General features: G+C 62.1%; 1 protein-coding gene across 8 annotated transcripts in view; it reads left to right on the forward strand.

Annotated features, from left to right (window-relative positions):
• ARHGEF10L (Rho guanine nucleotide exchange factor 10 like) overlaps positions 1–12,723 on the forward strand; it is a 152,931-nt gene extending 140,208 nt beyond the window's left edge. For all 8 annotated transcript variants that reach the window (XM_045859792.1, XM_045859790.1, XM_045859797.1 and 5 more), the window contains 3 exons: positions 3,754–3,928; positions 10,397–10,519; positions 11,663–12,723. In XM_045859792.1, the coding sequence (XP_045715748.1) occupies positions 3,754–3,928; positions 10,397–10,519; positions 11,663–12,192 (828 nt within the window). In that variant the 3' untranslated portion in view covers positions 12,193–12,723. The remainder of the gene's footprint in view (positions 1–3,753; positions 3,929–10,396; positions 10,520–11,662) is intronic.
• Positions 12,724–16,160: the final 3,437 nt, after the last annotated feature.

Here is a 16,160-nt window from a genome sequence, read left to right on the forward strand (position 1 = left end):
GAATCTGGATGCACGCTTGCGAGCACACACTCACCTTCCCGGCGGCGTGTGTGCTCGTGCCCTCGTGCACGCACGTGCGAGCTGCCTTTGGGAACAGGTGGATGAAGCGTGCCTCGCGCCCCTCCGCCCCGCTCCCCGTCCGCTTGTCCGTCTGTTTGCGGAGGGCGGGCCCTCTGGGAAGCCGGGCCCGGCTGCAGGGTCCCCTCTGTGATGGGGCTGGTGGTTCCTCGTTGTTGTCGGGCCTTTCCTGGCAAGGCCCCTCGGGAGGGAGGGGTCCTGTTTGGACCAGGTGCCCGCCTGCGGGGGGCCCTCAGGAGGGCTGTCCCCAGTGCAGGCTGGTGGAGGGAGATGACACCCCCCCCCCAACCAGGGTTTCCTTGGGGGACCAGCCTCTCAAGAAAAGAGAACTTTGTTGGGGGGGGTGGGGTGTGAAACAGGGGGAAGGGATTAAGAAGAAACCCCCTCAGACACAGAGGACGCGATGGTGAGGCCGGAGGGAAAGGGGGGCACGTGGTGATGGGGGGGACGTGACTGGGGGTGGTGAGCACACAGTGCAGTGTACAGGTGGTGTTTTATAGAACTGCATGCCTGAAACCTCTATGACTATATTAACCAGTGTCACCCCAATAAATTCGATGAAAAGGAAAAAAGAGAGAGAACTGGGAGCCAGCACTGCCCAGGCTGCGGGCAGCAGATTTAGGGCGAAAGGCAAGAAAAATGGAAGTTCTGCCCTTCCCCCAGCCCTGCATGGGTGGGGCCTGGCTTTGTGGAGGCTGTGAGGTGTTCCACGGTCCCCCCAAATTCCAGAGGCTCCCTGGCTGGGCCTCCAGCACCTGGGCCTTCACTGCGGTGGGGGTGGGGAGCTAAGGAAGGAGGGACAGTGACCCCCCCTCACCCGGAGCTCCTAGTCTGAGCCCCCAATCTGAGGGTGGAAATAGCTCCCTGCCCTCTGAGAATGCTCAGCCTTGATGGGAGACCCCCTCCTCGCCCCCGAGGAACCCCCACTTTGATGGGGACCTGTGCTCCTGTCCTTGGTGAACTTCCTGTCTGAGAGCAGCTACCACTGCTGCTCTCGGGGTCCCCCCCCCAGCACGGGGAGACTGGCAAGGCCCTGTCTCCTCAGAGCAGGACACCTCTCCTCCTCTCCCCGCCCTCCTCTGGGGGTCTTCGGCTTCTCGGCTGCCCCTGCCCTCGGGCCTCCCGCACCAGCCCTCGGCCGCGGAGCCGGAGCGCAGCCATCAGGGACTGGCTTAGAGAAAGCAGTTTCATTGGCCATCTCAAAGTCTTGCCCTCCTGGGCCCTGCGTTTGGATCGGGAATGAGATTCAAGCTCATTGGCTTGGGCTTCGGTGGAAGACGCCCTACCACCGCCAGCTGTGTCTTTATCTCTGTGGGGAACCTCTCGGCGCCTGGAGTCAGGATGGACTCGGGGCTGAGGCTGTGGCCCGAGTGGCTCTGCAGCGGGTCACTGCCACGTCTGTTCACTGAGCTCCCGCGGGGGCCGGGACTCCAGCCTCCTGCCACACGCAGCTGATGCACGAGCTTCTCTCAGAGGGAAACCCCACCTTGCCGCTCACCAGCTCAGCCCCCTCCAGCGCTCGCACACCACCAGACTCCTGGCTGTGCCCTGCAAGGGGGCCCGCGGTGGCCTGGCCTCTGCCCGCCTCCCCCGCCTCTGTCTTCCCGCCGTGCCCCCAGCGCTGGCCACCGTTCTGTTTCTCCTCAAACACGGCAAGCTCATCCCTGCCCCAGGGCCTTTGCCCCTGCTGTGCCCTCTGCCTGGAATGCTCTCCCCTCCCCACCCCACTACCCCGGGGCCCATTCCTTCCCATTTCCCGTGTCTCTGATTAAATGCTGCCTCCTCGAGGAACCTTCCCTGGCCACCCACTCCTGGGCAGGGGTTACCACTGTTCGGAGTAACCTTTATCTGTTTTTGCGTTTCCGTCGTCTCTGCCCTGGGAACACACACTTCACGAGAGCGGGCCCCTCGGACTCCCGTTCATTCCTGTCTGCCCAGCACCCAGACCCAGGCAGGCACAGAGCAGGAGCCCAGGAGCCCCTGACGGGTGAATGAGGCCGTGCCGGGAGCGGGGCCTGGGCCGAGCCGCCCCGACCCAGGTCCGCATGACCCTTGTGGCAACTTCCGCTTACACACGGGGAGGCGCGGCCAGGCCTGTGCAGTGACTGAGAGATGAGACTCGACAGCAGATCCGGTATCAAATGCACGTGCCGTCCAACACCCTCCTGCAGCTTCGGGCTTCCGTGCTCTTTACAGACAAAGTGGAGGCGACGGGAGTGGAAGGGACACTCAGCTGGCACTGGCCCTGGACCGGCCCTCGGCGGTCATGGTCCTCCCACCGCACTGCTTCCTCCCCCCGGTTGTCTGCACTTACCGCTGTAACATTCACATGTCCCCGTGTTCTCCCCGCAGTCTCTGTGCTGTGAACGCCTCTGAACGGGTGTGGGACAGCCCATCGAGTAGATTCGTCAGGGACCCGACTGTCCCCTGTGACCGAGTATTCAGGTCGTTTCCAGTTCACTGTGTGGGACTTGTTTACATCCGAGTGACAACTCAGTGTCGCCAATGGGACTCCAGGGCCCGTCCGTTCGCTCTGTGGCCACGTGTTGCCGTGCTGAGCTGGGGGATGGCAGGGCCTGAGGCTCGGTGTCTGTGGCCGGAGCTCACGGTCCAGGGTGGGAGGCGCTGGGCAGAGCCGCGGTGGTGCAGGTGGCACCTGGCGGGGCAGCGGAGGACGGCGTGCAGGAGGAAGTCCGGTGCAAGGGCGGCGGGGGGGTGCCTCATGGGAGAGGGACGTCACCCCAAGGGGGAGTCTTCCGAAGCTGAGAGGCTGTTCCCAGGAGGGCATGTAGCACACAGGTCCTCCCGAGGGGAGAGTTGTGGTCACATGCTCTGTCCTGAGAGTCCCTGGGGCGCAGGCTTTGGGTGGCCTGGGGTGCAGGGAGCCTGCCGGGGGGAGCGGAGGCAGAGGTGGGCCTGGAATGCCGAGTTTAAGAACTTGGACTTCATTCTGCCGTGGATGGGAGTGCTGACTGTCTTCTCTCTTTAAAAAGAGTTCCTTTTTTTTTTAAAGATCAAAATTATACATACACCTACTTAGAAAATCAAATAGCATAGACTGGTTCCTCCGCGGTCCCACTTCCTGGGAGAAAATACTTTCCACCTGCTTCTGTTTTTGACGCGCTGGCACTTTTCCTCGGGACTCGAACGTGTCTGCTCGCTGGCTGGCTCCTGGGTTATCCACTTCGGACGTTCGGGGGCGTCTCCTGCCGTGAAAGAGGGGGGTCTGGCTCACAGCACCCGCCTTCCTCCCCAGCTGCTACGTTGGCTGCCTCCGCACTTCCTGTAAGGCATAGGTGGCTACTTCCCCCTCTGACTTCTGGCTCCGTCTTTCCTTGCTGTCCCGGAGGCGTGCTGGAGCCCGGTCCTGTCCGCTCCCACGAGCCGCGAGTGCGTGCATCTCTCTGTGCTCCTTGTTCAGGGCTGCCGTGCGGGTAGCCTGAGGTCGGCCCGGTTAGCAGTGTTTACACCACGGGAATTGGCTGACACGACCCACCAGGACGCCCCTGCCGGTTACACAGTCACTGACACGCACTGCGGGGCTTCTGCGGTTTCCTTCTGGTTTCCTTCTGGCCTCGACCCGTCCCGGTGTGGCCGCCAGGTGCTTGGCAGGCCCGGCCCAGCACCAACACCAACACCAACACCAACACCAACACCCCCCACCCTGTGTTGCAGCAAAGCTTCGAGGCGCACCAGGACGAGGCCGTGAGCGTGACACACATGGTGAAGGCGGGCAGCGGTGTCTGGATGGCCTTCTCCTCCGGCTCCTCCATCCGCCTCTTCCACACGGAGACGCTGGAGCACCTGCAGGAGATCAACATCGCCACCAGGACCACCTTCCTCCTGCCAGGTGAGGCGGCTGCGGGGGCGCTGTCCCGGCTACCCTGGGCCTGCGGGGGGGGAGGGAGGAGGCTGGCATTTGTGGAGCGCTTGCCACGGCCAGGCGGAGGTGCGTCCTATCTGGCCCATGTCCTTGACCCTGGCGGCAGCCTTGGGTCGGCCTTGAAAGCCGGGCCTCTGGGGGGAAAGTGGTGGGTCTAGAATTCAACCCCAGGCCTGTCATTTCAAAGCCCTTCTCGCCGTCACTGCGCGCCCCGCTCACCCTGCAGCTCAGTGGGTTCAGGCTCCCGGGAAGTGAGGTCCCGAGCCTCGTGGGCTTTCCCCAGTCACGCAGCCACCAGAAAGCCCCTGTGGGTGGGAGCCCAGGCCTGTCTCCACCCCACCGGCCACTCCTCAGATTGACAAAAAAACCCAGGTCCCCCTCATCACCTTCAGGAGGAGGTGAAGGGAAAGAGAGAGGGCCAAGCAAGGGGCTCTTACTTAGAGGTTTTTCTAAGAAAGGCAACTGTCCCTTTTAGTTCATTAGCTGGGGTTTGGAGGGCGGGGGAGGTCCAAGGGCTCGGACGGCTTCCCCGTGGGGCCTGTGCTGCCTCCCGCGTGGCTGTTTGTGAGACGCGGCAGAGAAGACTAGGTCGGAGCCCACCTGACGCCCGCCCGTGCCCTGTGTCTGTCTGAGGCCTCGGTGGAACTCGCCCCGGGTGTCTCCCTTCCCATCTGCTGCCCGTGCTGCTGCCCAGACCCCTGCAGGCTGCGCTGGGCGAGTCCGGGTGGACACCTGCTCAGGGCCTCCTCCTGTCCCCAGCTGGCCTCAGAGCAGTCCCCGGAGCCAGCGGGCATCAGCTGGCCTTGCCTCCCTGCTTCGCCCATCTTCCACCAGACAGACTGACCCCCGGCTGGTCTCGGGAGACAGAGAAGCTCTGTCTCGTGTAAGCACCGCAGGCTGGACTGGTGGCAGCAGCTGGGGGAGCTGAAGGGCCCCAGAACCAGGGACACCGTGGGCCCAGCCAGGGGGCTGGCCTCCCTGGGCTGTGTGGCTGGGTCAAGGGCAGGCACGCCAGCCAGCACTTTGGGGGCCGTGGGGCCTCTGTCTTACCCCGGAGGCCTGGTCCCTAACTCCAGATGGGGCACCTGGAAGTCACCCTGGCTCCTGCTCCCTCCCGGCTGGTCAGGACTGTCCCGGAGTCTGGGCTTGTGGCCACAGGGTCTGGTGGTTACTAACAGCAAGGTCAACAACAAGCGGCGATGTTGCAGGGTACCTACCGCCCTGCCGAGCGCCCCACGGTGAGCTGGGTCCCAAGCGCTTTGCCTGCAGGACCTCATTTCACCTTAACCCCGAGTGGTGGGGCTTGGCCCTGCCAGGCAGGTGCAGACGCCGAGGTTTGTTCGGCCGGGTCAGGAGACTGGTCTGGGGTCACGCAGCCAGCCCGAGGCTGGACTGGGAGTCACAAAAGGTCAGACTCACCTCAGAGGCCCACTGTGAGTCAAGGGGGAAGGGAGGCCCTCAGAGGCGGCCAGAGTCCTGGCCGGGCCACTGCTGGGTCTGGGGCAGGCCTGTTGGCCTCCCGGAGCCGCTGGTCCCTCTGTGGGACCAGAGGTGGTCCTGGCTCCTGGTAGATGCCACCAGGCGTGGGAAGACACCTTGCCCAGGTGTTGGGCGTGGTAGGTACACGGGGAGAAGAAATACCTCCCTAACATGTTCCCTGGGGAGTGGCCGGGGCCTGTGGGACCTGCGTTATGGGTCTTTTCTTTCTTTCTTTTTCTTTTTTGCAGCTTTAGTTTTATTGTATTTCATAGGATTCAGCCATTATACACAGCAAATCCATTTTAACTACGATAAATGTGTCTCTACATCACAAAAATAGTCCCATGTTCACGCTGATAGCGAAATTATTCCAAGTTAGTGGCTCAAGGAGAGACATGGGGAATCTTATGGGCCTTTCTGGTCGCGGCCTCATCAGTGGGGGAGAGGGGAGGGAGAGGAAGGGTCACGGCTGTCCCGCGGCCAGCGGCCGGGTGTGCGGCCAGCCCCGGCCGCAGGCGGAGAGACGGCAGCTCCCTCCAGCCCAGCGCTGACTCACTGCGTGTGTTCGCAGGCGTCTTCACGCCCCCGACCGACTGGCTCTGTGCAGCTCCCCGTTCAGGGGGAGGAGCGTTCATTCATCAGCGTGATGGTTATTTCCGGGCCAGGTAAACTGAGGCCCAGCAGGTTCATCGGCCCGCGGTCCCGCTGCCGGCGAGGCTGGAGCCAGCACATGAATCGTCACTCTCTCTCACGCGTGTATCGTGCAGCGTCCCCTCCCTGGGCCTCAGTTTCCCCCTCTCTACAACTAGGGGCCGAGGTTAGAGTCAGAGCCTGGCCGGGCCGTGTAGGGCAGACCAGGGCCTGGAAGGGGCAGCCCCGCTGGGGACCTGGCTGTGCCACCGTCCAGCCCCGTGACTGGGGGCAAGTGGGGGACGTCTCTTGTCCCCAGCCCCTGCCTCTCCGGGAGGCGTGGGCCTGAGGCAGAGTGGTCCCTGGCTCGAGGGCGTCTCCGGTCCCGATGGCACTGTGTGCACTGCCATCGAGTCTCCTTGGCCATTCCCGCCCCTCGTCACCCCGCCCCTCGTCACACGGGCCCTTTCCAGCCACTCATCTCCGGAGGGGCTCCTTGCTCAGGCCCCGCCCTCTGAGTCAGCTACAGCAGCGCAGGCAGAAGCCGCCCCTCTGCTCACCGGGGCTCTTTGGGGCTGGCCCCGGGCACGTCTGGGGCAGAGGCTGGGGTCTGAGTGCAGGGCTTCCCGGGGGCCCCCAGGACTTACCGCCCTGGGCCTTCACCCCCAGGCCTGACTGTCCCCAATCAGCCACAGCAGGGAGCTAGGGCACCCCACACCCAAGTGGGAGGGTGGTGGTGGTGGGGAGCTGGGCCGGGGCTAGCCTCAGGCAGAGGGCGGCCTCAAACCGCCCCCACCTTGTGCCTCAGCCAGAGAACAGCAGGGCAGGGCCCTTGAAATTCTTGATTGGAAATATTTTAAAAAGGCTTTGGAGTATTTTTCTTCCCCCACGCCAGCGAATGAAATAATTGCATAATTAGTAAAAATTTGTTCCTCCTTTAAACGTGGGTTTTTTTTTTTTTTTTAAGGGAACGTTAAAAATTTATCGCGCTCCCTTCCCCCGACCCCTGTCTCCCACGCGTGTGCCCGGCTGGTATTAATGCGTTTTTGAACCTGAACTCCCTCCTCCTCTTAACCAGACAGGTCATTAATAAAATGTTCTCCGAGAGCCTGAGCTTTTTAAAGTTGTATATCTCCAGATAGATGGCTTGGGTGAGTTGAACACTGCCGCCGCATTAAGTCTCTGTGATAAAATATTTATCCACCATTAGAATTTTTTTCCCCCGTCTCTCGGACTGTTTGCGAAGAGCCTCGCTCCGTTCCTCTGGGCGGAGGCGGGAGGAGGGAGGGTCCAGGAATGAGGTCTGACGACGATGAAGCCATTTCTCAGGCCCGGCATCTCTTTCGGGGTTGTTGGCTGCCTGCCTCTGGCTTGCGGGGGTTCGCCCGGCCGGCGGTGGAGGGGCGGGGGGCGCGGGGACGCAGGGTCACCGGGAAGTGGTCTCCTCCCGGTCTCCAGGGCCCCCCGGGGCTCTGGAAAAGTGGGTGAGGCGATCGAGATGAAGAATTTGTCGCTGTTCCCTCCCTTGCCTTGATTGTTGTTGCGGGTTTATGGCTCTGGTGGAGCCGGTCTTAAGACATGAGAGTCTAGGTCCTTTTAATAATTACAGCTGTTAGCCTAATAGTCTCCATTTATTGATTGTATACGAGGGCTAAGAGCTGTGCTCAACTGTGTATATATATTCTATCTCGTCTGTACTGTACATATTCTAATAATCATAAAACGGAGCAAGGTAGATTTGTAATATCCATCGATCAGTGAAAGTGACTTATTAATTCAAACGGTTAGCAAGTGACATCCACGCCCGTGTCCTTCTTTACGTTCTGCCCCCCTCTGCTCGCTCCTTTGCTCACAGACACTGTTTGAGTGTCCGCCAGGGGGCCGGGGCGTGACTCCAAGCACACGGACAAGTGCCCGCCCTCGCGAAGCTTCCGCGTGAGGGCAGACAGTCTTGAAGCAAAGGGCAGGAGAGGGCAGTTGTAGACCTTGGCCGGGGCCGGGAGGGAAGACAGCAGGAGAGGAGAGGGAGCTCGTGGCCTGAGCCGCTGGCTGTGGTTTCCCGAGGGCCGGCAGGGCCACCGTGCCGCACCAGGAGGTGTCCTAGTGGTTGGGAGCCTGCACCGTCCGCAGCGACACAGGTGTGGGGCAGAGTCCCGGCTCCACGACCCGCCGCTGCCGCTGCTCATGAAATGGTTCGTTGTCGAGTGACGAGCTGGCTCCCCCACCCCCCACCCCCGCCATGTGGTTTGCATTTCTCCGTGGAATCAACACTAGGAACATGACCTTCTGTGTTCGCGTCGTGTCTCCAGACTCGTGCATCCGCTGCCTGCTGACAGCTGTGCTTGGCGGTCGGCTGCGCCTCTCACACATGTCTGGTAGCGAACTTGGCCTTCCACCCCAAGCCTGCGCCTCCCCCCATCTCAGTCCATGGCACTGCCGTGTCCCCGGCTGCCGGGAGATAAAACCCTCGGAGTCGTCCTTGATTCCTCTCCTTTCCTCTCGTCCTGCTCTGGTCTGCAAAGGGCCTGTCGTTCTGCTTCAGAACAGACCTCGAACCCGCTGGCCTCTCATCTTCTCCTTGCCACCCCTGCGTCCTGGCCGCCCCCACCTTGCCCCCACCACCTTGCCCCTCCCCCCTCCCCCGTCACACTGCTAAAAGGCTCCTCTAAGATGAGTCTCTTGCTCATCTGCTTAGACCTTCCGGTAGCTTCTCGTCATGCTCAGAATGAACAGTCACAGCCCTTCCCCTGACCCGTCCGCCCTCCTGGCCTCCCTCCGTCCCCTCGAGCTTGCGCTCGTTCCCCAGGCTGCCCTGGCCTCCGTTGGCTCCACCCACCCGCTGAGCTCATTCCTGTCACAGGGCCTTTGCGCATGCTGTCTCCTGCCTGGGCTTCTGCTCAGGTCTCAGATCAGCGCGAGCCCAGGGCCGCTGCCGACACTCCAAAGCAGGGTTTTTCTCAAAGTGCGGTCCCAGACCGGCCGCATCGGTGCCACCTGGGGACTTGCTGGAAGCACAGGTGGGAGGCCTCAGCCCTCGGGGTTGGCCCTGGGTGGTCACCCCTCCTGTGGCCCCGATGCCGCCCAGGGTGGGGACCGGGGCTCTCAGTGTCATTTCCACATCACGTGGTGTTGGTATTGCCGGGATACGTGGCGGGAGTTGGAATTTCCTTTGAGGGGAGAGCGAGCCCCTCTCGGCGGGGCGGAAGGATCCAGGCGAGAGCGAGCGAGCGAGAAGACAGCCCTCTGCGACGGCGGGGGTCTGTCCCCAGCCTCCGCCTCGCGCCCGCGCTCACTGACCGGAACTGTAAGCGGTGGAGCGGCGACGGCAGAGGCAGACAGCGCCCGCCTGCACACACCGGGGGCCCGGCCCTGGCTCCAGCGACTGACATTCATCGACTCATTCCATCCTCAGGGCAAGGCCACCACGGATGTGCTTGTCGTCCGCTCTGGCAAGCGAGGACACCGTGGCGTGGGGAGGTGTAGGGACTGGCCCTGGGTCACGGAGCCAGGAAGTGGCAGAGCTGGGTCTGAACGTGCCTCTGGGCCTGGAGCCCTGCTCCGGCTGCTGCCGTGTAGCCCGCGCTGTTCTTCCTCCCTGTAACAAGCAGTGCGACCCTCCCTGCCATCGCGTTCTGCTGCCGTGGAGAGACAGCACCCAGGGGTAGCCCACAAGAATAATCTGGGCCGACATCAAAAACATGCTCGTTCCTGGCACTGAGCTGTCCATTTCGCTCTCGGGCCCGGGGACTGCAGGGCACGCTGAGGCCTCCCCGGAGGAAGGGCCCACCTGGGCAAGTGTGAAGCCCAGGCTGGAAGTTCAGGGGCTGTGACAGTTCGCCGATTTCCCCTGCTTCTTGGATCTACCCCGGCGCCTCTCCATGCATCCGCCTGTACCAGCATCCTCCCCGTCCTAAAACCCGCACCTTCCCAGCCTCCCTGGCCCTACTGCCCAGGTAGCTGGTTGTGGCCCTGATGTGGGCCGCCTGGGTCTGCCCTTTGTGCCAGAGGACCCAGCCCCTCTGTGCAGGAGCAGACAGGGGCCAGCACCATGCCCTGTGTCTTTGCCCCACTGAATCCTTGCCGCAGCCCCAAGTTACATGGGGGGAAACCGAGGCTGGGTGAGGGGAGCGCTGGTTCGAGGATCCAGGAGCGGGACCCCCAGCCCGGTCAGCCTCCCAAGCCCCGGGTCTGAACCACGCCCCATGCAGCTTCTCCTCATCTCACGGGCGGAGCCTGGACTGTACCATTTCTTCAGTTTGGGGCGGCCTGGAACCCACTGCTGCCCCCGGGACGGTGTGCTGCTCACACTGGCCTCTCTCTCCGCAGGCCAGAAGCACCTGTGCGTCACCAGCCTCCTGATCTGCCAGGGCCTGCTCTGGGTGGGCACTGACCAGGGTGTCATCGTCCTGCTGCCCGTGCCTCGGCTGGAAGGCATCCCCAAGATCACAGGTGAGGTTCTGGGAGTCTGCTGCAGAGGGCAGGGCCGGGGGCGGGGCCGGGGGCGGGTGGGATGGTGAATCAGGCCCAGATGTGTCAGGGCTATTTCCCACAGTCTCCCACCTTCTTTCTGAGTCTCCCATTTCCCAGCCTGGCCAATGGGCACAGCAATGCATATTGGCTGGATGATTTGAGGAAAGGCTGAGACCCCTGATTGGTTGATGGCAGAGACTCTGCCAGGCCCCTCCTGCTCCCCTCCCCCCAGCAGCTGCAGAATGTCCGGGCTCCAGAGGCAGACATACCTGAGGGCCCTTGGGGTGGGGGCCATGTGCAGACGTATGTGCACGGATTGGGGGTGGGTCTGGTCTGACTTGTGGCACTGGGGCCCAGGCGAGTGAGGGCAGGGTCGGGAGGACCCCAGGGCCCTGGGCCTGTCTCTGCCTCTTCTCAGAGAGTGGCGACAAAGCTGCGGAGAGCAGGGGTGAGTTGGGGGAGGAGCCCTGACGGTAGGCCAGCGCCGGCCAGATCTTGAGCTCTCTGCTAAAGAAGTCTCTCTTTCTCAATTCTGGGATTTCCCGCTTTCATCAGCTAGGTTGTGTTGTCCTTCCCAGGCTGGGTCCTGGGGTCGCGGGCCTGTGCCAGGCGGAGCCCCTGCCCCCACAGCGCGGCCGTCTGCTGAGGGCAGCTGTAGTCCAGGGTGGCAGGTGCGGAGGTGGGCGGCCTGGGGACTGCGGCTCAGAGGCAGGAGCAGTCAGCTCTCCAGGGGAGAATTCCAGAAGGATGTGCTGTGGGGGAGCTGGAGCCAGGTTTCCAAGGACGAGTCACCGAATCACGTGGGCGGCAAAGGGACTCCAGGTGGAGGCGATGGCTTGGGAAAGGCAGGGAGCTGCAGGCGCTTTCACCCTGAGCTTCCCTGGAGTGGTCTGTGAGGTCACTCCTGCCCCCCCGCTGCAGAGGAAGAGGCCCTGGAACATTTGGGAGAGCCCCACCCCAGACCCGGGGCTCTCTGGCAAGGTTCCAAGGTAGATTGCAGTTACCACAAACAAACAAGCAAACAAGCAAACCCACGACCAGAAAGTTCTCCCAGAGATGTGTGTGTGCCTCACGTAAAGCTCTGGACCTTCGGGCCCCTTCTCCCTTCCCCCGTTCCTGCAGGGAAAGGCATGGTCTCCCTCAACGGTCACTGTGGGCCTGTGACCTTCCTGGCTGTGGCTACCAGCATCTTGGCCCTGGACATCCTGCGGAGTGACCAGGAAGAGGCCGAGGGCCTGGAGGACAAGCCGGACGGGCAGGCTCCCGAGCCAGCGCCCGCGCCCCCGAGCCACGTGGGCCGGGAGCTGACCCGCAAGAAGGGCATCCTTCTGCAGTACCGCCTGCGCTCCACGGCCCACCTCCCGGGCCCGCTGCTCTCTGTGCGGGAGCCCGCGCCCGCTGACAGCTCGGCCCTGGAGCACAGCGAGGAGGACGGCTCCATCTACGAGATGGCTGACGACCCCGACGTCTGGGTGCGCAGCCGGCCCTGCGCCCGCGACGCCCATCGCAAGGAGATCTGCTCCGTGGCTATCATCTCTGGCGGCCAGGGCTACCGGAACTTCGGCAGCGCCTCGGGCGTTGGTGGGAGGCCGGCCCCGTGCGGGGAGACGGACAGCACCCTCCTCATCTGGCAGGTGCCCTTGACGCTATAGCCCCCACCCAGGGGCACGGCCCCCCACCCAGGGGCACGGCTGCAGCCATTCGGGGCTCTCAGGCTCTCGGGCCATCGGCCCACCGCTGCCCTTCGGCCGTCCAGGGTCCCCCAGGGAGTGCGGGTGGAGTCACCTTCCAGGGACCCGCACGGGGCCACGAGGATGGCCCTGGGTCTCCAGTAGCTGTCTTGGCAGAGCAGAGAAAAACCTCTTCTTTTTTAGGGAAAAAAAAATTTTTTTAGAGTGTTTGGGGAAGGGGTCTAGGTTGGTGGAGAGGAAAGACTCCCCTGGAGGAAATGGCCTTTTCGAAAACAAAACACAAAACCTCACAACTGCCTGGAAGCCCCGCGCCCCCCGCCCGGGCCGAGCGGGGCCCCGAGGCAGCCCCGCACCCCTCCTGGGGGAGAGCGTGCGGGCTGGTGTGTGAATATATATAAATACGTATATATGGTGTATATTATCTCTGTATAAATAAAGTCTGTACATATTGGAGCTGCGGGGGATGCTGGAATAAAGGGCGAGGATAATGTGGCTCTTGGACGGAGGGGCTTTTTCTTGGTGGGATGCGATGGGCGGGACCCGGAGCGCTGCCGTCACCGTCACCGCCGGGAGGTGGCCCTGAGGCAGGAGCGACACTGCCCTATGCAGGCAGGACAGGGCCAGGCACCAGGAGGGCCGTGCGGCGAGAACGGGGCCCCAGCACCGTGCTGTGTGATGTGGTTGTCACCGGTCACCCATGGCTGTCTACTTTTTAAAACTAATGAATTAAAATGAAGTGAAATGACAAGTTCAGTTTCCCGGTCCCGTGAGCTGCATCCCCAGGGCGGCTGGGAGAGCCCCACACGGCGAGGGCCGCTGTAGGGGACAACACGGAGGTGACTGTTTGCGTCATGCTGGAAAGTTCCCTGCTGCTCAACAAGGGGCTCTTGGGAGCTTCTTTTCTCAATATTTTTTGTAAAAAAAAAAAAAGGCTGGCCCCCAACTCCGGAGCGATGAGTGATGAGAAGGCGGGCGGACTTGGCTTCGCCAGCCTGGGAGAGCAGGACGCTGAGGGCTTCCCCCCCGGGGAAGGTGGGGCCTGGGGCCGCAGAGCAGGGCCGGGAGGGGGCTGAGGGCCCGGGTCTGCGGGAGGGCAGGGTGAGGTCTGGGTGGTGGGGGCAGGGCCCGGGCTGCGGTGGGGGTTGGCAGGCGGGGCTGCCCGGGGCCCTGGCTCCCCTCGTCTGGCTCCGTCTCCGTCCTATCTCTAGAGCTGCCTGCATGGGAATTAAAAAAAAAAACATACACACACACAAAACAAACAAAACCCCAACCCACCACCCAAAAGGGAAGTGTTTTCCCCACCTTCCCACTCACCCACCTCTCTGTCGTCTGTCTGCGTGTCTGTCCACCCACCCAGCCGTCTGTTCCCCTTTCCGCACTCACCAACGGCAGCGGCGCCGGGGCGTGGGGAGGAGGGAAGCAGGGCTCCGCGGAGATGGGGGGCAGACCTCTTACCTGGGCCCAGCCTCCAAGCTTAGAGACACTCGGGTGGGAGCCGAGTGAGAAGAGCCGCTGTGGAGAGGACGTTTTAGCCGGGTCCCGACCGCCTGGCGGGATCGCACCCACCGGTGGTCACGCATTCCCATCTTCCGGAAACCTCTCAGCCTTCTCAGGCACCGTGTTCACTGCTGGGGCTTCAGAGGCGAGTGAGGTAGTGGGGTCACCCCTGCCCCCAGGAAATACATGGTTAGAGGGCAGGGCAGGCACAGGTGTGGGCTTGGTGGGGGGAAGGGCGTGCAGAGGAAGGGGGTGCATCTCAGAGGGGGCGGCCTACACAGAGGTGGGGTGCGTAGTGGTTGGCTTTATTGCCAGAAGGCACGTTGTCCCGTGTGGGTCCCTGGCGGGGGCAGGGAGCCTTGTCTAGAGGAACCATGGCCATGGGCATTGACCAGCCATGTTCCCTTCCACTGGAGCCCGTCTGCTCTGGGCCTCAGTTTCCATTTTATGTCAAAGGGAGACTCGCTTCTGTCCTGCCACTTCTCATGGGAGAGGAGTGTCCTGCCCAACCAAGTACAAGTGGGACAAAGAGCTCTGTGCTCAGGTTCATCACCAAATGCCCTGCCTGGGTGTGGCTCCCAAGGGGTGCTTTTATCCCGTTCATCAACTGTCAATCCGTCAAGACTTTTCCTAGAACAAGGACAGTGTGTGGAGTCCACTTGGGACAACGAGCGAGTCCAGGACCCGGCAGGCCTGCGTGCAGGCCCGGCTCCGCCGAGCACCTGCTGTGTGGCTCCCAGCCCCGGTTTCCTCAGCTCTAAAGCAGGGACCACGACGCCTCGCACAGTTGCTGTGGATGAGCTCAGCTGCTGGCCATGGGGGTGGGTGTTAACAACACTGACCCTAGCAGTCTGACGGGGAGGCAGAGCCACCGACCCGGAACCTTCCCGGTCTGGGCTCAGGGGGAGAGGTCCTTGCTCGTCTCAGGGAGCTCCCGGTCTGACGGAGGACTCGGAGCCCCTCTCGCCTAGTTGGCTGCGGAAGCCGCTAGTCTGAGGGGGAGACATGGGTCTGTCCCTAAGGACCCAAGTCTGCTGGGGGTGGCCTAGCCTAACTCTCAGGGACTTTCCAGTTGCATGGGGAAGGTACATTTCTGCCTGGAGAAGACTGTAGTCTGTGTGCTGGGGAGTCTCCAGCCAGATGGTGGAGACCTCCGGGCTGGAGCAGAAGATGCGTCTTTGGCCTCCAGGTGCTCCCAGTCTTACAGGGAGACGGGACCCTCGGCCGTGAGGAGACTTAATAACAAGACACACAGCAGAAACTTTTTAACAATGCGGACCTAATTACGGCGCTGCTGAACTGCCTAAGCTCCTCATTTGCACTTTCCTGGGAACCGTCAAATAGCAAGAAGGTGTAAATTGAGGAAAATTAATATAATTACCCGAGCTATTCCTTGTCATCTTTTCCTATCAACAGAAACCACAAACGTTTCCTGGTGAGAAGGCCGGTAGGATGAACTCCCTCCTCGAGGCAAGCAGCTGGCTCCCTCTCTGCGGGGAGCAGGTTCCTACAGGTGTCCCAGGCGCGAGCTTGGGAAGCCAGCCTGCCCGCCAGATGGGCCGAGGGGCGGGCTGTAGGGTGGGGAGGGCGCCTGGGCCTTGAGTCGGGAGACACGGGCGTGAGGTTCGGCGCCGGCGTGAAGGGGATGTACAGGTGCGAGCCCCTCTGTGCACCCGAGTCTTGCCCAATACTGGTCCCCATGTGCTGAGGTCCTGTCGGGCCCAGGGACCGTGTTCAGTGCCTTATGCCCCTGACTGCAGTGAATTGTCACAGCCACCCCTGGAGGAGGTTCTGTTATGATCCCTCCCTTACAGGGGAGGAGACAGGCTCAGGGAGGTGAAGTCACTTGCCCAGTGTCACACAGCATCTCAGAAGATGACCCCAGGGCTGTGGGGTCACACAGTCCTGCTGCCCCACCCTTGGCCCGTGTCCTGGCCCCGCCCCCTCCACTCTGCCACCCAAGGAGCCTGTGTGAGGACAGGTGCCCGAACGCCAATACCAACCACAGGGTGTTTGCAAACCCTCACCATTGGTCTCCTCTTCTAGAACTTGGGGATATTCACAGCATTGACCACCTAGGATGTTTCGAGGATGAAATGAGGTAATTTATGTTAAATACTCGGAGCAGCTCCTGGCCGGTGGTGAGCCCTCATTAACTTGATTATCATCTCACGCAGGATCCCCGCCTGGTGTCTGTACTCGAGACGCTCCCAGTAGAGTGTTGAACGCCCAGGCATGCCGTGAAGCCCCGAGCCCCTCCTTCAGAGAGGTGTAGCTCCTCCGCTCCGGCCAGCTCGGCGCACCCAGCAGTTTGTGCAGGAACCTCTAGCGGTCCTGCTGGCTTAGGACACATACATGGCATCACGCACCAAGCATTTTGGGAAATAAGGGCAAAGTGAAATAAACACCATCGTGACAGAGAGACAGCCCAT

The sequence above is a fragment of the Phyllostomus hastatus genome, unplaced genomic scaffold (genome assembly GCF_019186645.2).
Source record: "Phyllostomus hastatus isolate PE091 unplaced genomic scaffold, TTU_PhHast_1.1 phas_scaffold_182, whole genome shotgun sequence".
Lineage (NCBI taxonomy): Eukaryota > Metazoa > Chordata > Mammalia > Chiroptera > Phyllostomidae > Phyllostomus > Phyllostomus hastatus.